Here is a 24,997-nt window from a genome sequence, read left to right as displayed (position 1 = left end):
AGTTGGCGGCACAGGGACTCAGTGGTTAGCACTGTCTCCTCATAGCAAGAAGGTCACTGATTCGAGTCCCAACTGGGTCAGTTGGCATTTTTGTGTGGAGTTTGCATGTTCTCCCCATGGGTTTCCCCCAGGTCTTCCGGTTTCTAAATTGAAACTAAATTGGCCATAGTGTATGAGCGTGAGTGAATGCGAGAGTATATGGGTGTTTCCCAGCATTGGGTTACGCCTTGAAGCGGCGTGAAACATATGCAGGATAGTTAGCAGTTCATTCCGCTGTGGTGACCCGTGATAAATAAGGGACTAAGCCGAAAGGAAATGAATGAATGAGCAAAAAAGCTAACACTGCTAAAGCTAAATTAGCAGTTAGCAGCTAATTAAACCAACACTGAACTAATGATAGATATTGTTTAAAAATGACTATATTAACATCACAATAATTTTATATCTGACCTGGTAGAAATATTTGAATAAATTCTGTCAACAAACCCCAAGAGAACATCCATAATTGTTTCAATACCCTTCAACATTTCATGGTTTTGATCAATGAACACATCATGATGCTATTTCAATTCTTGTTATGCTGTGCCATTAATAGGACACACTTTTGTAATCCTATATTATTTTCATCATGACTCATGGATCAATCTGCTCGCACAATATGGTTAACAGTCTTGATTATATCTTAGTATTCTGGCCCTTGACGTCCTAAAAGAAGAATTGTCTGAGAGGATTCTGGATACTTGGGGGGATAAAAGAGCCGTTCTTTTGAATTATGTATTATCTCCATTATATCTATTTCTGACCTTGTGATGGAAGAAATGAAGGTTGAAATCAGCTTCCTTTAATGGAGATGTCTTGTCTGAACCAGTGATTTTTCAGTCATCTGTAGAAATAATTGTGCTCTGTCTTGGCTCGCAATTCATGTCGCTGAAGTGCAGCATGTGACAGTGGACAGTGTGATGGCGCCTCTGCTTATTCATATTCTTTGTGTTTTCTCTGTGTGTTTTGCACCTGTGATTCAGTGTAAACTGGAGCAGCAGGCTTGTCTTGCAGGAAAGGAGCTGAAAGTGAGATGTGCTGGTCTTTGTCCATGTACCGCCACCATGGCTCCTGCTACAGATGCGGACGGCAAACATGGTATTTACCTGACATGCTCTTCCATTTGGTTATGCAAAACATGTTAAAGGGATAGTTCAGCCAAAGAGCTTAGAATGACCAAGAGGCGACACTCAATAGAATGTTCCATTGCAACAGCAGCGTCCAGCAACAGCCCTGGATTCCGCCATTTTGGATTGAAAGCGATTGGCTGTTCATTGGATCTTATTCCTGTCAGGATGGCAAGCAGCTGCTTTGTTTTTTATTTATTTATTTAAAAAGCGCATTAAAGCTGAGATACAACCTGAAAGACGACAATACAACACTTACTATCACAATCATCAGCACTTTTAATAGTTTATTTTACAGACTTATAATATGCTGTTGTTCTATTGGAACTTTCATTCCAAAATGGCTGCCGCACCATCTAGTGGCTGTTTCCCAAATCGCACTAGAGTGTCGCCTCTTGGTGATTCTATGGTCTTTGGTTCAGCCAAAATGTTTACTCATCCCATTCCACACCTGCATGACTTTGGGATTGGTTTACTAAACGGGGAAAATTAGCATAAGAGCGCAATCCCATAAAAGTGTTGATGAGAGAGGATAATAACCTCTGCAATATACTAAGCACAGTGAATAAACTGTGCGTTTTTAATTAATAAGTAAGGGATAAATAATATCCGGGAGTTTGTTATCGCAGAATAAAGCTTGACATGTTTATTCGCAGCCCAAAGTGAAGCCAAGGGCTGTTGTATAAGACTGAAGGGCTTTATTTTGCTACAACAACCACCAGGATGTACTTTATCCTGCTTATTACTTCTACTGTACTTGCCACAAAATGTAAAAATTATACACATTGCTCCAAGCTGTAATAGTTTATTACTATTTTAATTAAACACAAAACTGAAAGAAATGAAAAAGGCAGAATGGAGTATACACTAACCTACACATTATTCAGTCACACAAACAAGTGACAGATAAGCATATACATTTTAATGTAGATGTATGTAAATGGAAGTGAATATATTCGCACGTCATGATTTTACCAAGTACGATGCGATTCTGGATTAACATCTATGTTGATTCTGGAACATCATTTTTGTTCAAAAAGGTAATCCATATCTATTCCCCACCCCTAAACCCAACCACAACTGTAAATTATTCCCAAAATCAGAGGGGAATAATAGCTGGATATGAATCATGTAGAAGGGCATAAACCTAACCGTAAGCCTAAATTTAACATAAATAATATACCTTAATTCTGATTGGCTGATTGGAATGTTGTTCCAGGATCAACACAGATGTTTATCCAGGAACATGTCCTACTTGGTGAAATCCGGTTGGCAGAATGTATTCACTAATTGTCAAGATGATTGAAAGTACCCAGCCTGTGTTATTAGTTTCAGCTGTTGTTATCCTGCAGTAGCTTGGAATGTGACCAATCAGAAACAATTAATCTAGATAGCCTTTTCGATATTATCTTCTGAGATTTCATATAAATTTAAATGACATTAAATTTACATTACTAGTGCTCTTTGTTCTCTGTGTTTATCTTTGTATCTCCTTGAATCAATCACAGCATTTCAATCACAAAATGGGTTAAAGAGACTAAGGCTATGTTCACACTGCAGGCGATTTTTTTATTTATTTTTTTTTGTCCACATGTGACTCAAATTTTGTCATGACAGTGTGAACAGCCTAAACCGCATGGAATCTGATCTTTTCAATTCTGATTTCTGGCACTTTCATGTGTGGTATTAAATCAGACACAGATCTGATGTTTTGTAATCTGAATCAGTGTGAACGGTTAAAGGAATTCATATGAATTCAATAGACACACTTAATTATTCTGTACTAGTTAGTGCTGCAAACTCAGTGGCATAGCAGAACAGCATAAAGGGCAAATACTTTACCCCAAAAGTTTAAGATTGGTTATTTTAAATATTTTTTGAATGACAGCTGGCGCTCGTTAACCAAACATTAACCATAACCTGTAACCAAAAAAAGGATTGTTTGTTAAAAATACCACCTTAATAAAATTGCATATATAAAAAGAATAAAATACATAGGTCTACATGACATAGTTAACAAAGTTAATACATTAACAAAACAAAACGCATCTGGTTAATTCTCTTTGTAAAGACAAAAAGACAAAATCCTTCAATATGCTGGTAGGCAACGTTTCAGTTTCACTTTGGTCAGTTTTGACTGGATACAGCCTATACTGTTTATAACAAATTAACATTAATTAACAGGTTATCAGACTCTGCAAACAATATCATTTTAACACCAGACATGATCCCTACCTTCGCAGTTCAATCTGCGTCTGCTCATTAACCCTTGATGAGTTCACTACACACTGGTGTTCAGTGAGAGACGCACCCCGCTTCTCTTTAATAACAGATCATCACAAAACACGTATTTTAGGTTTTAAACACTAAAATGCACATTAGTACTAGAAACATACATACTAGAAAAACAACCATTTACAGTTTATAAAAACACAGCTGTTGTCTGTAGAAAAAATTAATAATCATATTAAACATAATCTGACAACGGGCTTTATTCTATACAGTACACACATTGTGTGCATAATTAGACATTTTGTGTTGTGTATAGTTGTACTTATGCGCATACGGGTCAGTTTAGGGAGATGATCTGTTCACACTGGAAATCTGATATTGGCCACATTTGTAACAGTGTGAACTGCTATGCCAAAAAATCTGATCTGATTGTAGCTTAATGTGAACCTAGCCTAATTTTATTTGAAATCCAGGATTTTTTAATTTTTTTGGAGGACTGGAATTGGGAACCACTGCTTTAAGACAGGACTTAAGATGTGGCTAAAGCTTTGTGTTTGGATCAAAGCTTAATGTTTGTGAATCAAGCTCTTAATTTTCAGTGAAACACTTTCAATTTTATTTGTCCGTCAAATCAATGTTATTGGGATACACTTTTGTGTGGACAAGAGTGATCTTAAAAATAATACTTTTTTTTTTTTGCTGAAAACCTCCTCACCCTCCTAATCTGTTTATGTTTCTATCCTCTGATAAACAAAAAAGAAGATAATTTGAAGAATGTTGTAAACTGGTACCCACTGGCTTCCATGGTATGTTTTACATTATAGATTATGATTATAGATAACAAAATATGTTCTTTTGTGAAGAACTTAAGGTAAAGGTTTAAAATTACTTGATAGTAACTAAACTATGACAGAATTGTCAGTTTATTTTCAGTTTTGGGTGATCTATCCCTTTGCGTCATAAAGTTTTACATATAAGATAACAAAATAAAATCTTTCCATGAACTATTCCTTCAAGATTCTTTAATAAAACAACACCTCAAGTATTGAACGAAGCACAGCATATGGGCCAGCTTTTAAATTTATACGATCGCATTGTGATGATCATAATGAATGGTTTTATTCTGCGATGTCTTCAGATGCCGTTTGTCTCTTTCACATCCCCTGAGCATCTGCAGCTCTCGCTCTAACAAAGGCTTTATTGATTTATCAACAGACTTTGCTGCTCTCTTTCTCTCTCTGCTGCTGGTTTTGTGAATTTCTGCTGACTTTGATTATGTCTGATTTATGTCTGCAGTCTCTGTGGGCTTTTCTTGTCAAAATCAGAAGGGCAAAAGCAGGACGATTGCTGCTTCACTCTTTAATAGCGGCGTCTGCCAACACTCTGTTATCTCCTTTGACTGTGTACGTCTCTCTTCTCTTCTGTCCACAGAGAGTTGCACAGGGCAGGACCTGGCAGATCTGGGCGATCGCCTGCGGGATTGGTTTCAACTGCTCCAAGGCAACGGCAAGCAGAACAGCACAGGCAGTCCTGCAGTCAGTTCTGCATCAAGTGAGGCTCCAACTTCGATTCAGCCTGTGCTTTCAAATGAGGAAATATTACAGCATGCTTCTGTAGACAGTAGAGAGGGCAATGATTAATCAATTATATTTTAATTGTCGATAGGCCTTTGAATTGATACACATTAATGGTGGTCGATTAAGCATGGATGTCATTAAAGGATTAATTCACCCAAAAAATTATATTATTAATCGTTCCAAACCACTGAGACGTTCATTCACCGTTAGAACACAACTTAAGATGTTTTATATGAAATCTGAGAGCTCTTCAAGAGATCCAGAGATGTTCAAAGTAATGGTGGGATACACGGGTTGCAACTTTGGCTCATTCTGAAAATGTTTTGGGTCAATCTGTGCTTTTGAAAACACTAGGGAAGGAGGAGGGTGGGTCAGTTGATCGGTCAGTCAGTCAGATGTTTTGACAGTGTTTATGGTTCCTTTCATGGACTCTGAATGTCTTGTGAATGTTGCTATTGAGGATGAGGAAGTTCAGTTCTCAGAACTAAAATATCTTAATTTATGTTCTGATAATGACATGAAAATCACACGACGGTGAGTAATTAATGACAGAACTTGCATTTTCGGGTGAACTTACTCTTTAACTTTTAGGTGCATGCAAAAACCATATACAGCAGATGCAGAGGAAAAAAAGAATGAATTTGTACTCAGTGTTTTTGTTGTGTTTTGTATTGTCCTAATTATCTGATTAATGGTCTATCATTAATTTCCATATCATCTAACCCAACTCGTACATTTAGCTTATGTACATATAATATATACATTTTGAAATAGTATGCATGTGAGGTATGTAAAGAGGGTGATATGACATACAGCTGTGGATACACACATCAGTCTAGCAAATTTACAACAATAATTTATATTTTTACATTAATGTGAGGGTTGGGGTAGAAATTAATAAAATACAATTAATGGAAAATTCAATAAAAAAATACACTCAAACAATTACTTTTTAAAAACTTTTTTGGGACAACTTAATTGTTTTATGTTTAATCGTTTGCATATCCTGTCATGTTGAATGACACAGAGAGAGTGCTGCAAAATGATTGTGTTTTTAAACGTGGTCCTGTGCTAATAGGCAGTGATAAAACTGCGGCATAAAATTTTCATGAGCACCAGCACATTCAGAGGTACTGTATTATGTTTGAATCATGTGCTATCCTGATGGGCAAACAGCACCTGCAGCATTTTGTCCTCTCAAACAAGCAGTTTTGCTGAATTGGAAAATGCAATTGAATGTTTAAGCATTACACCTACTGAAATGTAATATGTACATTTAATAGTATAAAAAAATGGCCTGTTCCACATTATTTCTATTTCTATTATACCTATTAAAGAACAATTCATAACTCTGTAGCGATCTCTAAATTTTTCCAGGGCTGTATATGATTTTCACCTCACTTACAGTTTGTTTAGGAAAAAAAAACTCATGAAATGTTTTTTTTTTTGGCCCATGGCTTTCATTAGAGTGATTTATTATCTTATCAGCGAAATTGAACAGCGGTTTTTCTTGTACAACAACGTTGATTGCATTTTTTACAGCTAATCTGATGCAATCAGCTGTTCTGGAAGCGATGGCTTTTGAAAAACTAGTTTAGAAAGCTCATTAGAATGGGTTATTGTATCTCTGTCCACTGATTATTTGTTTGTGTTGCTTACTCTTTATGTAGTCTTATATTTTTCTGATTTCTGGTTCTGTTTACTTTACATAAAATGTTCTTGGGTGTTTGAAAAGCACTATAAATAAAACATTATATTATTATTATTATTATTATTATTATTATTGTTATTATTATTATTATTATTATTATTTCTGGGTATATTTCTCTATTAAAATGGACTGCTTGATTTTTTTTGTGCACAGTTGTGGACCGGACTCTTGTTGCGACCTGTAAGGACTCTATTGGCTGGATGTTTTCCAAGCTGGACACAAACAGTGACCTGTATCTGGATCAAGCTGAACTGGCTGCCATTAATCTGGACAAGTATGAAGTGTGCATACGGCCCTTCTTCAACTCCTGTGACTCTTACCGCGATGGCAAAGTGTCCACAGCTGAATGGTGCCTCTGCTTTTGGAGAGAAAGTAAGTCTTAGAATGGTGCCTTATAACTTTTCTGATAACATAATTGAATATAATACATGTGCACATTTTGGGGGGACTAGCCTATTGTTTTCATAATGACAATAATATAGACAACAATATTTTCTAACATTAATAAACCTAAATCTAGCTTTCAACCTAACCTTAAACGAATCTTTATGAATGTACTATTTTTAAGTATTTAAAATTTTGTAAAAATATATATATTTAGTAAAGTTTAGTACATTTAAAAATTTTAATTGTTGTATTTTTTAATAGATTGTTCCTTTGTTGGGCTGCTTTAAAAAATATGGCTTAACCAACTTTTGACTCATAATGTAGGCAGCTAGATCTCTGCAACTCGGTGTTAATGAGACCAGCAGGGGCGCTCAACCTGCAGTCTGTGCGGGTCCTAAAGCCCCAGTATAGTGAAGGGGACACTATACTGTCAGTGAGCGTCGTCTTTTGGATGAGACATTTTACTGAGGTCATGACTTTCTGTGGTTGTTAAAAATCCCAGGATGTCCTTCAAAAAAAGAGTAGGGATTTAACCCCAGCACGCTGGCCAAGTTTGCAGACTGGCCTCTGTCCATCATGGCCTCCTAACCACCCCCATATCATAATTAGCTTCATTACTCCTCTCCACCAATCAGCTGGTGTGTGGTTTGCAGTCTGGTGCAATATAGCTGCTGTGGAGTCACACTGGTGGTGGATAAGGAGATTCCCCAAGAATGTGTAATTATTTTTATTAAAACCTGACACAAACTCATACTTCACTTGAAGTATTTATTTCGTTTGATGTTTTACTTAGTAAAATAACTGAACAAGCCTATACAATTTTCTTTAATACTATTTTATTATTATTATTATTATTATTATTTTAAAGTTTTTTTTCCTTTTTGTCAACTTATAATATAATATAATATAATATAATATAATATAATATAATATAATATAATATAATATAATATAATATAATATAATATAATATAATATAATACTGATTCGAGCCCTGGCTGGGTCAGTTGGCATTTCTGTGTGGAGTTTGCATGTTCTTCCTGTGCTCGTTTGGATTTCCTCCTGGTGCTCCGGTTTCTCCCACAGTCCAAAGACATGTGGTATAGGTGAATTTGGGTAAGCTAAATTGTCCATAGTGTATGTGTGTGAATGAGTGTATAAGGGTGTTTCCCAGTGATGGGTTGCAGCTGGAAGAGCATCCGATGTGTAAAACATGTGCTGGATAAGTTCCGCTGTGGCGACCCCTGATTAATAATATAATATAATATAATATAATATAATATAATATAATATAATATAATATAATATAATATAATATAATATAATATAATATAAATACTAATTAGCCTATTGTTTATGTGCATGATTACACTTATTTTAAATCTACATGGCTCAAAAATCAGGTCATCTCACATAACTGCGATTAGATTAAATCACCACGATAAGACAATTAATCAATAATTGTGAAAGGCCTACTTTTGAATCAGCTCTAACCAAAGTCATCATTGCACATTTGTGCCCTGCACCCTGCTGGTCAGCGCCACGGTCAACAGTTTGCTCTGCTTGGTATTATCAGCATGACAGAAGGAGGACACATGGCCGAACGTCAGTGCCAGCAATCCTCAGTGTTTGAGCCTGTTCAACACTGCTTCAGAGAGTTGGCCTTTCAAATCCAAAATCATGTTTGAATTGGATTGAAGGGCGCATGTTTAGTTTCCATTACAAAAGCCCAGAAAATGAGCATTTATTTTATATCAACATTCACTGGACTGGCATCACAGATAAAGAAGACACTGGGCTTCAGGAAAGTGTGTTTGTGTGCCAAGAGTTTCACCATTAACTCATTCGGTTTGCTCTGGATTAAGTTTAATTGGTTTTCTAAATATAATCACACATTAAAGGGGGAGGGGAGAGCATATGTTTGGATTATTGTAATCCAAATCTTTCATTTCCTGTACAAACACCCCCATTGGCGAGAAAATGAGAGGGCTTCAACTGACCTTTAGCTGTTTGGGGCATGTGGGGAAAGTGATTTGGAGTATTAGTTTGATGAGATGCGCAACGCTGGAGGAATTGCTGCTTGGTGTGTTGTCTTGTGTTGTGTAGTGTTGTAGGAGCGACTGACACTGAAGCTATTTTTACACTAGGTTGTTTTTGTTTTGAAATGCACAACTTTGCTACGGTTTCATGAATATTACTACAAAGTTGAGACTTTTAAAAACGATGCACACATCATTTAAGTTTGAAAACCATGGAGTTGTGTTTCTGCTTAGACGACCAAATGATCACTTTCAATCCTTGATTTGCTCTTCTGTATAATTGCATCTCCCTGATTCGTCAAGCCCCTCTCATGTGACCATTACATTGAGTTTTATTTTACTATAGTGACTGCTCTAAATTCAAGAAAACTGAGATGGTAGTATTAAGGCTGCACGGTATTGGAAAAATCTAGCATTGCAATATATTTTTTATTTTTTATTTTGCGATATATATATATATATATATATATATATATATATATATATATATATATATATATATATATATATATATATATATTTCACCAGATAACTCGAATATCTCTATTTATCAATTGGGATGATTCTTCCATAAAATCTAATAAACAATCTATAAACTTTTTGGTTCTGTGCTATTTGCAGTGCATTTCTGTATTTGCATGTGTTGTGAGTATTTTCGTTCATAACAATCTATAAATACAATCAAGGAAAAGATACAATTGATTGCATTGATTATAGGGTTGGGCGATTTCGACCAATTTGGCATCATACAATGTCTAATGTGAAACATCGCAATGGACGATGACATCGTTGTCATATTTGGCGGTGAATTCATTATTTATGTATTAGAAAATATAGAATAATTCATTAATTCATAACAAATTAATATTTTGGAGCCTACCATTTCAACTACAGGGTCTTTGGTCTTTGTTTTCCCCATAACCAAATCATAAATAAATAAAGATAAGTTACACACAAATTACCACCTGTCAATCACTTTTTCCGCGGGACTCTGGCATGAATAGGCAGAGTGATCTGTGTTGTTAGAATGGCATCGACAAACTTGGTTGGTAAAAAAGGTGCACAACCAACAGGAACAAACCAACAGCATCTGAGGTTTTTGCTAAAATTACAAGCGTGAAAGTGAAAGATTGAAGCAGTGTACTGATGCTGTGATGCGTTACCTGATCCTGATACCCGACCCAACTCTTGTACATCCTTTGTAACAAGTAAAATGAGGTTTAAGAAATAGTTTAAGAAATATTTAATGGCACAATATTAATTGGATTGTTTATCTGGATGTTATGTATGAAATTTGTATTTTAATGTTTTTTTATTGGTGTTTGTTCTTATGTATTAATGTAATTTTGTTTTGTGTTCGATGGACCCCAGGAAGAATAGCCTCTACTATGGTAGTGGCTAATGGGGATCCTGATAAATAAATAAAATAAAAGTAAAAGAGGTGAGGTGAGGTGAGTTGTGGGGGTGGGGGAGGGATGCTAAAGTCGTAAGATAATGCAGGTAAGACAACTTTTGTTATTTATGGGGTTTGGTCTAATGCTGACTGCATTTAAGAATGATTGTCAATGATGTATTAGAATTGTTGAAACACACAAACACACACAAAAAAATAATATATATTTTAATAAATATATGTTTAATAAAATTTTTTTTAAAAGAATTGCTGATCATCTGCGCATGCTTCTCCCGAATTTGTTTATAAAACATCAAGTTCAGTTCAGTTTTCAGTAAGAGTCAGGGAAAAGTCTTAAAGTGGGAACCTTGCAATATGAATTAAGTTTGATTTAATAATAGAGCTGCGTTCAGATTCTGCTGTGTGTTTTCAATCAAGTAGTGTAGATGGAGATGTTTCTAAAACATAGTGAAAACACCAGCATGGGTGAAGAAAATATTCATTTTAAAATGCTGGATTAAAATAAAAACGCACCAGTGTAAATGGAGCCTCTGTGTGAGTCTGCGAGTGTGTGTCAGCAGGGAACAGCGTTGGTCTGTTTGCATGTGCATGTGTTCATCGCAGACATGTTCTACATATTAATGAGACTCGTCAGTGTGTGTGAGTGTGTTCTTTTGTTTGAGGAATTCCTCTGAGTGTGTGTGTGTGTGTGCGTGTGTGTGCGTGCGTGTGTGTGTGTGTGTGTGTGTTTACTTGATCTATGGAGCATGGCAGGCTTCCTGACACAAACAGACATATGCTCCACTATGCATCTCACTGGAGGGCCACAAAGCTGTATCTTTGCAGAATCTTCACACACACACAAACACTCACACTCACACAAACACACACACACTCTGTTTGAAGTGATTCTGCTCACGATATGTGGCTGGGCACTCTCATCTCTCCTGGGTAGGCCACAGTTGCTTTTTGGCCTGTCACACTTTGTCTTCCCCTTGTATTTCCCCGGGTGAATAGGAAATGGCCACTGCAAAGGGAAAAATAACATCAGTGTTGGTTGTTGACAGGCTGCTCGTCCTCAAACTCTCTGGGACTAAAACCAGATGGGCAGTCAGACACAAACACACTGCATTTTTTTTAGACTTGACTGGTTCGGCCCTCACATGCAGCGGTGAAATATGATAGCGCTGGAATACTGATGGATATTCCAGGATGTACTGCACTGATTTCATTTTTAGAGGAAATGTTATGTCATTGTTTACTCACCCATATATCATTTTAGAGTCAATTAAATAAATAAATACATTTTTAAAAGTAGATATTTTAAAGAATGTCTAAGCTACATTTTTGCATACAATGGATTTGATTGGGCAGTACGTTTTTCAAGCGTAAAACGTCTCAGTTTTCTGGATACACACAGTAACTTTGTATGTAAGATACATAGAATTAAACCTTACTTGATTGTGGTGTGCAAAACCTTTAGTAAAATTCATTCATTTTCATTTCGGCTTAGTCCCTTTATTAATCAGGGGTCACTACAGTGGAATGAACCACCAACTTATCCAGCATATGTTTTACGCAGTGGATGCCCTTCCAACTGCAACCCATCACTTGGAAAGTGACCCAGCCTAGGCTCGAACCAGTGACCTTCTTGCTGTGAGGTGACAGTGCTATCCACTGCGCCACCGTGCCACCCTCTTTTAGTAATAATCAGGTTTTAAAGTAGTATTTAATTTATCAAATTAGCTTCATATACCAATATTCAAATTGTTTAAAACACTGTACCGTCTTATTATTCTAAAGCTTAAATGCGAAATTAAGTGAGCTATTAGTATGCTTGGTTTTAACTAAGTTTAAAAAAAGTTTTAATAAAAGGTTCAACTCTGAGTTGACTTGGTCTGAGATGGGAAACTAAAGCTAAATCAGTTTAATCAACTGTGAGCTACTGTAAATTTGCACTTATTAATTGACAATCCGTATAATAATCTGGTAATGATTGGCATTATCACGTCATGATTTTGCCAGCGATCCTGGATTAACATCTATGTTGATCCTGTAACATCATTTTTGTTCAAAAATGTAACGCAAACCTATTCCTTATCCTTAAACCTAAACATAACTGTAAATGAATCCCAAAATCAGAGAATAATAGTTAATAAATAATAGTTGGATAACAATCATGTGGAAGTTAGGCTAACCGTAAGCCTAAATTTAAGATAAACAGTAAACATATTCCTTAATTCAGATTAACTGATTGGAATGTTGTTTCAGGATTAACATAGATATTAAAGCAGGAACATGTCAATCATGTTGACTGCTGGGCAATTATCCTTGGCAGATAATTTTGCTTAAGCGGAATGCACTTAATTTAGATGACCCCAGGAAATAAGACTTAATATATTATAACATTTTCTTTAAAAAAATTATATTTGTACCTAAAATACAATAAAATACTTGGGAGGATTTTTTTGCAGCATGAATGAATGAAATATTTAAATATAGATTGCAATCTAAAAGAAAATCCCTAGCTTGAAGGTTTACCAAAGAAAATCTGATTCTGACTAGGTTATGTTCACAAAGTTACCACAGTAACTGTTTCTGAGTATAAGTTACCTCCGTTTTAGATATGGGCATGACTTTCTTCACTTTTTTGAGTTTGACAGACCGTCCATTCTAAAATGGAAAACCCAGAGTTTCCCTCATTTTAGAGTTAACATACTCAGAGTTTACACTTAACCTTCTTTCTAAGCTACTGGTGTCACCAGATCACAGTGACACCAGACCTACACACTAAACCCAGAAAAATGTGTTATAATATTCTATCAATATCATACAGCTTGACTGTTTATTATTTAATTTCACTAAATGTAAAAGTGCAGCTTGGACATTATTCCAAATAACTTATTTGAAATAACTTATTTGAAAAAAGTCGTGTTAGTTTTAAATGATGAGGCTGATGTTAAATTATGACAGAAACCTTTTAATTTATTGTACGCTTCACCAATATCGTATAGCTTGATACCTGTGTTCATTATTTAATTTCACTAAATGTGAAAGTGCAGCTTGGACATTCTTCCAAATAACTTATTTGTTGTCCCACAGAAAAAAAAGTTGTGTCAGTTTTAAATGACCTGAAGCTGAGGTTAAATTATGACAGAAACCTAGTTTTAATTTATTGTACTCTTCAAGAATATCGTACAGCTTGATACCTGTGTTCATTATTTAATTTCACTAAATGTGAAAGTGCAGCTCGGACATTATTTCAAATAACTTATTTGTTGTCCCATAGAAAAGTCGTGTTGGTTTTAAATGATAAGGCTGAGGTTAAATTATGACAGAAACCTACTTTTAATTTATTGTACACATCACCAATATCGTACAGCTTGATACCTGTGTTCATTATTTAATTTCACTAAATGTGAAAGTGCAGCTTGGACGTTATTCCAAATAACTTATTTGTTGTCCCACAGAAAAAAGTCGTGTTGTTTTTAAATGACTTGAGGCTGAGGTTAAATTATGACAGAAACCAAGTTTTAATTTATTGTACACATGACCAATATCGTACAGCTTGATACCTGTGTTCATTATTTAATTTCACTAAATGTGAAAGTGCAGCTTGGGCATTATTTCAAATAACTTATTTGTTGTCCCACAAGAAAAAATTGTGTTGCTTTAAAATGATGAGGCTGAGGTTAAATTATGACAGAAACATTTTAATTTATTGTACTCTGTACCAATGTCGTACAGCTTGATACCTGTGTTCATTACTTAATTTCACTAAATGTGAAAGTGCAGCTTGGACATTATTTCAAATAACTCATTTGTTGTCCTACAGAAAAGTCGTGTTGTTTTTAAATGACCTGGGGCTGAGGTTAAATTATGACAGAAACCTACTTTTGATTTATAGTACACTTCACCTCAGGCCTTAAAGGAAAAAACATAGAAATCAGTTCCAACAGGTGTTCGTTTTGTTGAAAACAACTCAAAATTTCATTTCTGCTTTCTTTTATCAGTTCTATTGCCACAAAAATTGAGATTTGAACTCTCTGTGTTGCCACTTGTGTGTTTGGGTGTGATAGTGTGATTTGTAATGCGGCCTCATCTGGGAGTTGGTAGGGGAGCTCGTGTGAAGCGTTTGTCTTGAGGAGATTAGCGCCGGCTCTTCCCTAAAGGCACTGATTGTTTTTTTTCTTCCACAGAGCCTCCCTGCCTGGCTGAGCTCGAGCGAATCCAACTGCAAGAAGGAGCCAAGAAGAAACCGGGTAAGAATGAGCACTCCGCTGAGACCTGCTGTTCTGTCTCGGGAAGCACAAATAAAGGTGGAACAAAGGGAGAGTTATATAGAACGTACACGATAAAAGAACACAAGAGAGAAGTAAAGGTGCAGACTCTAAACGACACTGGTAGTAATGGAGTTTGATTTAACATAGGTGGGATTAGCTGTGATCAGGTGTGTGGATTATAGCGCCGTTGTAGTACTGCATGTTTGGCTGCAGTCATTTCAAGACTCTCCAAGGACGTGCTGCAGATGCTACAGCCAATCAGACGCAGCCAATGTACAAACGTCCCTTGATGCCTGCCAACAATCAGCAATACAATACTCAATAGAAGAAATGCATCAGTTTTAAAAGACTGACATATGATTAGCTCGTGAGTAGATTTGATTTATTTTAAATGACACCATGATAACAAAAGGAACAGTTTGTGGAAAATTGAAGCACAATTGTTTTATAAATTATCATAATTTGTTGAAAAATTAATGTGGCCTTATAATCTTTCAGATAATTAGGATTTTTCTGATTATGTATTCACTATCATGAGGGAAAGACAACCAGTCAGTCATATGAGATCGACCAATAGCAATCCACAAGGAGCAAATCAAATGCAAGTAGACAAAATAAAGTCCAGTACTCAATTTTTCAACAGTTTCACTTGGATATATGCCACAACAGAAAGAAAAAACTATAACAGCTGCCATTTTTATAGACATTTTTTATATCAGTACATGAAATTATTAATAATTTGTTTTATGAGATATAATAAGACCATATGTAGATTCCAATATATAATATAATGGCTAATGTTCCAGAGATGCATCACTATGTTGAATGGGTTATCTTAATTAGAAAACATATAATTACACATAAAGATGGCAAGGAATTCTGGATATAACAAATTCTACAATTCTTCAACTACATGTTTAATGTGTTTAATGCATTAAATCACAAAGAAATAAAGTTTATTTTGTGTACTGAAAAAAAATCACTTGAAAATTCTCATTTTCTCTGAATTTGTGACATAGTTACTGTATATGTTTAGTATAATGTACATTTTCTTTTATTTTGTAAACTACTGACATTTCTGCAAATGTGCATTTATATTATTAATCTAAACATCACATTACCAAAGGTTTTAACATCAAAATGGTTCAACAACCAATATTTATTTGAATTATGTTTAATGATTTTCAGTCACAGCAAATGAAAGCATTACAATTCTGATCAATTGAAAAAGGAGAAATAAAATGCTCTAAATATCTATAATTAAACTAATAAATACAGAGAAAATATACGAATTTTCAAGTGGCCTTATCTGTGTGTGTACCACTCTGTGTGTGTGTGTATATTTGTATTTAGTAATTTGATGGCAAATAGATGAAACCATATGATATGTGTATGTTTTCCACCTCTCCTGATTTATATCACCGCATTACCTTCTTTTGCATCTTCTTGGCTCAGTACCATGTCTTCGAAAGTGGTGATATTTTCAACAGTTTGGGCAGTGCGTGGACTACCACTCCCCGCCACACGACATACTGGTCCAATTTTCGCCAAGAAGTAATCCAATCCACCTTTTGCCCACCTTTTGCACCAAGAAAAACATGAAGCACTGTAGCCTTTCAGTTCTGGTAAACCTTTAATCAACCTTTGGTCTTATTCCTGTAGTACGATAAGCAGTCTTATTTTTGTATGATATATTGTTGCAGACACTGTGTATATACACTCATCGGCCACTTTATTAGGTATACCTTACTAGTACAGAGTTTTTGCCTTCAGAACTGCTTTAATCCTTCGTAGCAAAGATTCAACAAGGTACTGGAAATATTCCTCAGAAATTCTAATCCATATTGACATGATAGCATCACGCAGTTGCTGCAGATTTTTCGGCTGCACATCCATGATGTGAATCTCCCATTCCACCACATCCCAAAGCTGCTCTATTGGATTGAGATCTGGTGACTGTGGAGGCCATTTGAGTGCAGTGAACTCATTGTCATGTTCAAGAAACCAGTCTGAGATGACATGGCGTGTTATCCTGCTGGAAGTAGCCATCAGAAGATGCATACACTGTGGTCATAAAGGGATGGACATGGTCAGCAACAATACTCAGGTAGGCTGAGGTGTTGACACGATGCTCAGTTGGTACTAATGGGCCAAAAGTGTGTCAAGAAAATATTCCCCACACTATTACACCACCACCAGCCTGAATTGTTGATACAAGGCAGGATGAGACCATGCTTTCATGTTGTTGACACCAAATTCGGACCCTACCATGCGAATGTTGTAGCAGAAATCAAGACTCATCAGACCAGGCAACATTTATCCATTTTCTATAGTTCAATTTTGGTGAGCCTGTGCAAATTGTAGATCCAGTTTCAAGTTCTTAGCTAACAGGAGTGGCACACAGTGTGGTTTTCTGCTGTTGTAGCCCATCTGCCTCAAGGTTGGACGTGTTGTGCATCGAAAGTGGCGTAAGCGTCAAAGTAGCCGTAAGTCATTCATTTTCAATGAGAGCCAGCAGCGAAGCGCATCTTCGCCGGTGTGGAGAGTTGAAATCAAGTCAACTTTATAGTAATGAGCTATGACACGGTTCGGCGGCAAGCAATAGTAATGTAGAAGTCCACTGCTTAAGAGGGGTCCAGAGAACACAGTCCTGTGAACTTTGGTTCTGACCACAGTTGTTCCTAAGGGTTTGATTATTGCGGTCACCGGATTTCCAATTATTTGCAATGTTTTCTTACAGGAACATACATTTAAAAAGTTGCTGGCGAGTTACTGATGTGCATTAAATTATATATTACTTTTTCTTTTAAAAAGCGGGAATCTCATGCAACAATACAAAACAGTATTGCTGCTTCAGAATATTTTAGACATATGGACACACAGAATAATTAAATGGAGCAAAGCCACACCACATGCAACTTGATCTCCCATTGTTAAATACATTTTTTTTTAAATTGCACAACATCTTCACGCTAGAAAGAATGTAACTGATATGATATGCTGCAACGGCCCCTTTAAATACAAGATCAATGTAGTAAATTTTGACGCCCCTGCCGCCAGAGCTGAAGACAGACAGCGTTGTTGCCAGGACGGCCAGAGCAACCTTTGATGCTCTCACCGCCTTCGGTGTGAACACAGAGTAAATCAGTAGATCAGCATTTCTGAAATACTCAGTCCAGCTCCTCTGGCACCAATAACCATGCCACGTTCAGTCACTTAGGGCGAACTCACACTATGTACAGTTTCCTTGAACCAGGCCAAAGCATGTTTGTCCCCCCTCCCGTCTCCCCCGACGGCCCGCACTCACATTACATTCGGGCCTGGGCACGCTTACGCCATTGTTGATGCGCTGTTCTGTAAGCGCTGTTAGCTTGCATCATAAAGGCTGCATCCAGATACTATTGAGCGCTCTCGCTCAGCACTGTGGAGATTTCTTTAGTTATATTGTTTTAGTGGTTTGATATGCAGTGACACGCAGTCAAATATTTCGCCGAACAGATCAGCCACTTTTGACGCTCATAAACAATCATAAAGTCCTCGTGCTGCAGGAGTTAGGAGGTTTGATGAAGGTGCGCAGCTTTCGTGCAGTGAGGGGTTTGCGTCTTTAATAATCTACGACAGTTTGCGTTCATTGAACAGAAAGAACAGTTAATAAATCCATATGAAACAGTTCCTTAAAAGTCACGTCTTGCTTTCAGTTCGGGCTTTGGCGCGTTTTGCACACACACACAAAGCCCAAGTGAACCACGCAAGTGCCTGAGCCCGATTCAGCGCAATCACACTTCAGGTTCACACATCCGGTTTTGCATAGTGTGAGAAGGCCCTAAATCACCTTTCTTCCCCATTCTAATGCTCGGTTTGAACTGCTGCAGATCGTCTTAACCATGTCTACATGCCTAAATGCATTAAGTTGCTGCCATGTGATTGGCTGATTAAAAATTTGCATTAACGAGCAGTTGGACAGATGTACCTAATAAAGTGGCCGGTGAGTGTATATATATTATATTGTTTATATGTAATCACTATTCAAGTTGCATTCTGCAGTACACAATCACTTTCAGCAGCCTTATTTAATTTATATTCTCACGAATAAATTAAAAAATACCAAGACATAAATACAGTCCAAATGAATTATGGCTAAGGGTCAAAAGAATCACCGGTGGCTGTTAAGATGCAACATCACACCCTGAATTGTTAAAACTGCCTGCTAAAGATTTAATGCGCGAGTCCATCGCAGGGTTAAATCCAGCTTTTCACCGCACAATAGATCATGATGATTATGCGGACATATAGTATATATTTATTACTCCGCACAGTTGGTTTTTATCGCACATCATGATTCGAGACACTGCAGACAGAAACCCAGCCCTCAACCCTCGCCAAGGTTACATTTTATGCATTACAATGAGCAGCGTCGCTCCAATGTCACATGATTTACAGCAATATGCAAACTAGTGTGCAATGTCACCCTTGATGCAACATTCAGGATATGAAAATGCATGCAAAACGCACACGCACACTGTGGCTTCTAAAAATGGGCATGTCTGTGTGTTTTTTCTCCTTATTGTGGGCTCAGATACATACATTCCCAGCTGTGATGAGGACGGCTTTTACAGGAGACTGCAGTGTGACAAGAGCAGAGGGGAGTGTTGGTGTGTGGACCAGCATGGAGGAGAGCTAATGGGCTCCAGAATCCATGGCAACCCCGACTGTGGTGAGCACGAGCTCAACTCACACACACATATGCCCGCATACACAATAACACACACAAAGACAAACACACATACACAGACATAGGTTGGCATTTGAGATTTATGAGGACTCTCCAAAGGTGTAATGAATTTTATACTGTAAAAAACACCTATTATATGGCCTTACCCTACCCATGAAAACAAACCTCATAGCAAATATGTGGCAAAATTTAAAATGTAATGGAAAAATTAAATATAAAACTATTAAATATGATTTTAAACAGTTTAAATTTCGAGGACACAAGTCATGTCCTCATAAATCACCTTCTGTAAACATTGTGGTACCTAGCTAGGCCATACAGATGTTATTATTCAAATTTGTGTCCTCCTAAACAAACACACATTGGGTTTCTGTGAATTTCAGAGACTTTATACTGACCAATCTATAATTCCTATGGTGAACCCAACCTTACCCCTAAACCTAGAGTACCCCTACATCTTTAGATAAACATCCTATAGTGTTTTTAACATTTTTTTCTCTTGTACAATGTCAAAAATCTCAGGTTTTACTATCCTTGTGGCACATTCACAAACGCACACACACACGGAGGACAATGCTCCTTCTGTAGCTACAGGGCTCAGGGCTTAGATCCACAGAATCATCTGTCACCCGTCTGACAGAAGACCAAGTGCTACATTCATTAGGCCAGGTTCATTTCCATTCCAAAAGAGCAGTTGTCTTGCAGAAATAAAGGTCTGTAAGATTAATTACTACTGGCTGCGACAGAGCTGCAGGTGATAAGAACAAATCCCCCGACTGGACATAAAATAGCGATTAAAAAGACCAACGTCAAAGTCACGCCTTCTGTTTGTTTATTGTCCTTGCGCCAGACGTGTATTGTTCAGCTTTTGTGGAGCGGAAATTGGTCAGCTTTCTATGCAATGTGGTGTTCTGTAGACATATTTGCTTTATGCAGCTATTTTTTTTAACAAACACATTTTAATATAAATAAAATTGTGTTTGTGTATACAGGTGTTTTTGTAGGCAATGGTCATGTAGAATTGTGGTTAAAATGTCAAAAGAAAAAATATAATCAAAAATATAGATCTATCAGATGAATAAATAATAATTTTACATATTTTTTTATAAAACAATATACAAACATACATGCATACATATGAGCAATATCACACGAGTAGCAGTGCGTTATGGCTGCATATTGGCACTGGTGGGAGGCGTGCATTGGCAACAAAAATTGCGTTTATACAACAGTTCGACAACATAATTGTGAATATAAAAAAGAAAATCAAACATGGAGAGTCTAAAAATTCTTTTGTATGAGGAACTACGTTCTTTCGCCGTTCATACACATCTGCAGCTGACCATCAGAACAGCAGAAACCGTTGCTACTTCACAAACGTCACTTTAGAGCTAGTATTTGAATGATTCTCTAGTGTAATATCTAAAGTGACGACAAAACAGGTGATTTTGCTGACATTTTAAGATTTTAAGGCGGAACGATTTATATATATTTACTTTTACTGATAACATACTTAAACCAAAATCAGTAACCTAAAATATATATTTAATATACCTTACACATATTGAAGGTGTCATATGTATTTATTAAATTCTTTTAAGACATAAAAAAGACTGAAATACCACAAAAATAGTTTTAAAAACTACTAAAATATAAAAACATATATATGTATTGTAGTAATGTCGTCTCTTTTGCTCTAATGGACTGAGATCTGGTGACTGTGGAGGCCATTTGAGTACAGTGAACTCATTGTCAGGTTCAAGAAACCAGTCTCAGATGATTTGCGCTTTACATGGCCATTATAGCCATCAGAAGATGGATACACTGTGGTCATAAAGAGATTGCACAGCAAGGTCACTGGTTCCATTCCCAGTCTGGGCCAGATCCCTGCTGAAAAATCCAGCTTAAACCAGCCTAAGCTGGTTGGCTGGTTTTAGCTGGTTGACCAGCCTGGTTTTAGAGGGGTTTTGGCCATTTCCAGGCTGGTTTCCAGCCATTTCCAGCCTGGTCTTAGCTGGTCAAGCTGGAAAATGACCAGCTAAATCCAGCTAAAACCAGCTTGACCAGCCTGGTTTAAGCTGGACTTAGCTGGTTTTGGCTGGGCTCCCAGCCTGACTAGGCTGGTCAAGCTGGTTTTAGCTGGTCATTTTCCAGCCTGACCAGCTAAGACCCAGGGGTCTAAATTGGCCGTAGTGTATTAGTGTGTGAATGGGTGTTTCCCAGTACTGGATTGTGGCTGGAAGGGCATCCGCTGTGTAAAATCTATGACAGAATAGCTGGCAGTTCATTTGGCTGTGGCGACCTCTGATAACTCAGAAACTAAGCCGAAGGAAAATGAATAAATATATATGTATTTACAAAATAAAAATGTGCATGTGTCTTCTCGTTTTCCAGATGAGGTGGTCACATACTCTGGAGATTTCGGCAGCGGCCTGGGATGGGAAGATGAGGAAGAGAAGGAGGCTGAGGAGAACGGCGAAGAGGCTGAGGAGGAGGAAGGGGAGGTGGGAGAGGTAGATGATGGTGGATACATCTGGTAGAAGGAAATATGATTCTCGCCTTGTTCGACGTAGCTTTCTGTGGCCCATTTCTACAGAGGCAGCTCTATCTTCTGACATTAAATGGTGGAGGGTCGGTCATCTTTATACTGCACTCCAAACAGCATTGACTCGGGGAGGGAGGGGGGAAGGGCAGCTCAGTTAGTATTAGCTGTAGTGAGATTACGGTTTTGGGAACGAGTTTTCAATTATTGGGCTTATGAATACTTGTGAAACATCATATTTTTGTTGTAAGTGCAAGAGTTTTCTCTTGAATCAGTCTCTAGCATCTGCAAACACGAGCTTGGAATTAGGCGCTTGATAGGTGTGATGTGATGCGTTCTTTCTTATGCAAGTCTAATAAATACATACTTTCATCACTATATGTTCGGAAATTATACCTGTTAAGTCTAAAGAGTTCCAAGAACAACTTTTTAAAGTATGTATATAAAGGTAGACAGGCTTCAGGGTCTAACCTGTTTCATTAGATATTTTGTCGACCATCAGCAACTGCTTTCCATGGACAATGAGACTGCTGCTAATGTTTTTGCTGTTAAAGTTTATGTAAATTGTTTTAAACGTGTCCTATAAATGGTTAAGCTTATACAAACACAGATTACAAGAAAGACAAAGAGACACAAATTCCAAAAACTAGCCTGGTTAGCTAAGCTTGCTAAAAGTTGTTTAACTTAGCTAATACTATGCTACAAAAGAAAAATCCTTTAAACTAGCTGGATTAGATTAGCTAAATCTGTTAGCCTTTACAAAAAAAAGACATAAACTACACAAAAACAAACTAGCTAAGTTAGCGTAGCTAAAAAACAATACTATACTACAAAACAGACAAAAAGATACAATAAATTTAAATAGCTTGGTTAGCTTAAAGCTAGAAAGGAGACACAAACAACACAACAACAAGCTAAGTTAGCTTAGCTCAAAAAAAAGCTAATACTACACTACAAGAGACAAAAACTCTACAGGAGATTGCTTAACTTAGCTGAAAAGCTAATTATGTTTGCTCAAGTTTCTGCTGCATTACATTTTGTTCTACATTGAAGCAGACATAGTCGTAAATGTATTGCGATAAAGCCTTCATCGGTGTATCTGAAGACATATTTCTCCACACTCGCAAACCGCAACCAATATTAGGCTACTTGCCAGAAATACACAATGCACTTCTACAAGAAGATCCATGTCCTAAAGGCACTATTTTTTCTCGTCTTTTGTGTAATAATCCACTGAAACCAGAGACGGCAAAGCATTATATTTTCATATAAATTACGTCTCGATGCAGTAGCTTATTCCCTCAGCCCGCCGTCCAAATCATTGTTTTCTTTGAAATGGACAGTAATAAATCCTGAGATATGCGCGCTCTGGTTTCATATGTCTGTCATAATAGAATTTGCTTATACTCCACTAGGTCAGGCTGTAATACGGTACTTCTGATGCAACGCGGCTATTATAACAAGCCAGCGTATGGATGAACAGGAGAGGCAGGAATGAGCTTTCGAAAATGCAATCTGACATATTCTCTCTCATGCACCCAAAGGGACCAATCTGTCTTTGCAGATGTCTTCTAATCAGATCTTCCCATCATTTGCAGTGAAAGATGTGTTGGCTGTAATGTTCCTAGGTGTAAATCTGGTGCTGCGAGGATTTAAATAAAGTAAAATACATGACTTTTGCAGAACAAGATATCTAAAGCATCGCTTTTAGGGTTAAAATGCTGTGGAATAAGTGCAGCGAGCTGAAACTGTAAAATATGTATGAATTACAAACTCGATGTGCTATGATAATTCACTCTCTGAGCTCCACGTATGCAAGAGAAAACGCATTTTAAATGATAACATCTCGACGTAAACACATTCATCAACGTACAGCAGAAGAATATATATCCTCCAAATGTCATTGAGATGAATCTCCTGTATCAGCATCATAGGCCATAGCACCTTGCTGGTGTGTGTGTGACGGAGTGGAAAGAAGGCCTGCTCATTAAAAGTCAATAGTCAATGTCCTGATGTCAGCGTACAGGAGTCTGCTAACAGTGATGTTAAACCACTTGGACTTAGTGTATGATTGTATTGTACTGTACATGCCATTATTATTGTAAATACTTGGATTTTAAGGAGTAGAACACATTATATTTACGCTGAGTTGCAGTATATTTGCATTTAGTTGCATGTTTCTTTGTCCGAGTGTGTCATCTTTCTTGCCTGAATATGATTAAAGGCACTGGGCCCCAAGTGATGTTCTTTTCTTCTCTTAATTATTCCCAAGGCTCTGCGATATGCTAATTCTTGGGTGATAGCACAGACACGAGAAAACAAATCTTTTCAACCCACTTTTAAACATTTTTCTTTTGGGACAAGTGCAATTTATTATGACTATACCAAAAATACCCAACAAAAAAAGATGTAATCACTCGAGGGTTCAAAAATGGAGGATTACGAACTAGATGTTAACTAGACGTCACTGACTATTAATTCTAATAAGGCAATAATATAAAAAAGTTGTGTTTACATGAGTTGCTTTTTGAATGTTCCTTTCATGATCCTGTTTTACATGTTATGGAACTTAATTCGATTAACATTATTGGGTCACCGTGATATTTACATTTCCTCTGGAGTTTCATGTAATTTCGAGGGTTTCATTTTTAATTTGTTTGCCACTTTCACTTTTATTCTGGAACATTTTATCCATGCCCCCCGTGACAAACAAGATATTGTATATGCGAGTATGAACTGCTGGAAGAGTGTTGTTTTAATGGAATTTGATACCTCACGCCGTATGGGCAAAAAAAAACCTCTGCATTTCACAATGCAGGTGTCTGTAGTCCTTCACTGACTCGATAGGTACAGAGAATAGTGTCAAACAGCTGTGTGTAGACTATCGTGTCGCAACATGTGGTGAAAATCCTACACGATGGTTATAGCTTGATTG

At 36.9% G+C, this 24,997-nt stretch overlaps 1 protein-coding gene across 1 annotated transcript in view; it reads left to right on the top strand.

The window, feature by feature from the left end:
- spock2 (SPARC (osteonectin), cwcv and kazal like domains proteoglycan 2) overlaps positions 1 to 24,300 on the top strand; it is a 65,544-nt gene extending 41,244 nt beyond the window's left edge. The window contains exons 5-10 of the mRNA XM_056471003.1: positions 1,023 to 1,137; positions 4,830 to 4,949; positions 6,840 to 7,058; positions 14,705 to 14,767; positions 19,365 to 19,502; positions 21,915 to 24,300. Coding sequence (XP_056326978.1) covers positions 1,023 to 1,137; positions 4,830 to 4,949; positions 6,840 to 7,058; positions 14,705 to 14,767; positions 19,365 to 19,502; positions 21,915 to 22,060 — 801 coding nt within the window. The 3' untranslated portion in view covers positions 22,061 to 24,300. The remainder of the gene's footprint in view (positions 1 to 1,022; positions 1,138 to 4,829; positions 4,950 to 6,839; positions 7,059 to 14,704; positions 14,768 to 19,364; positions 19,503 to 21,914) is intronic.
- The last annotated feature ends 697 nt before the right edge of the window (positions 24,301 to 24,997 follow it).

This window comes from Danio aesculapii, chromosome 13 (genome assembly GCF_903798145.1).
Source record: "Danio aesculapii chromosome 13, fDanAes4.1, whole genome shotgun sequence".
NCBI lineage: Eukaryota > Metazoa > Chordata > Actinopteri > Cypriniformes > Danionidae > Danio > Danio aesculapii.
Note: the sequence above shows the minus strand (reverse complement) of the source record. Positions and strands in the feature narration are given on the sequence as shown.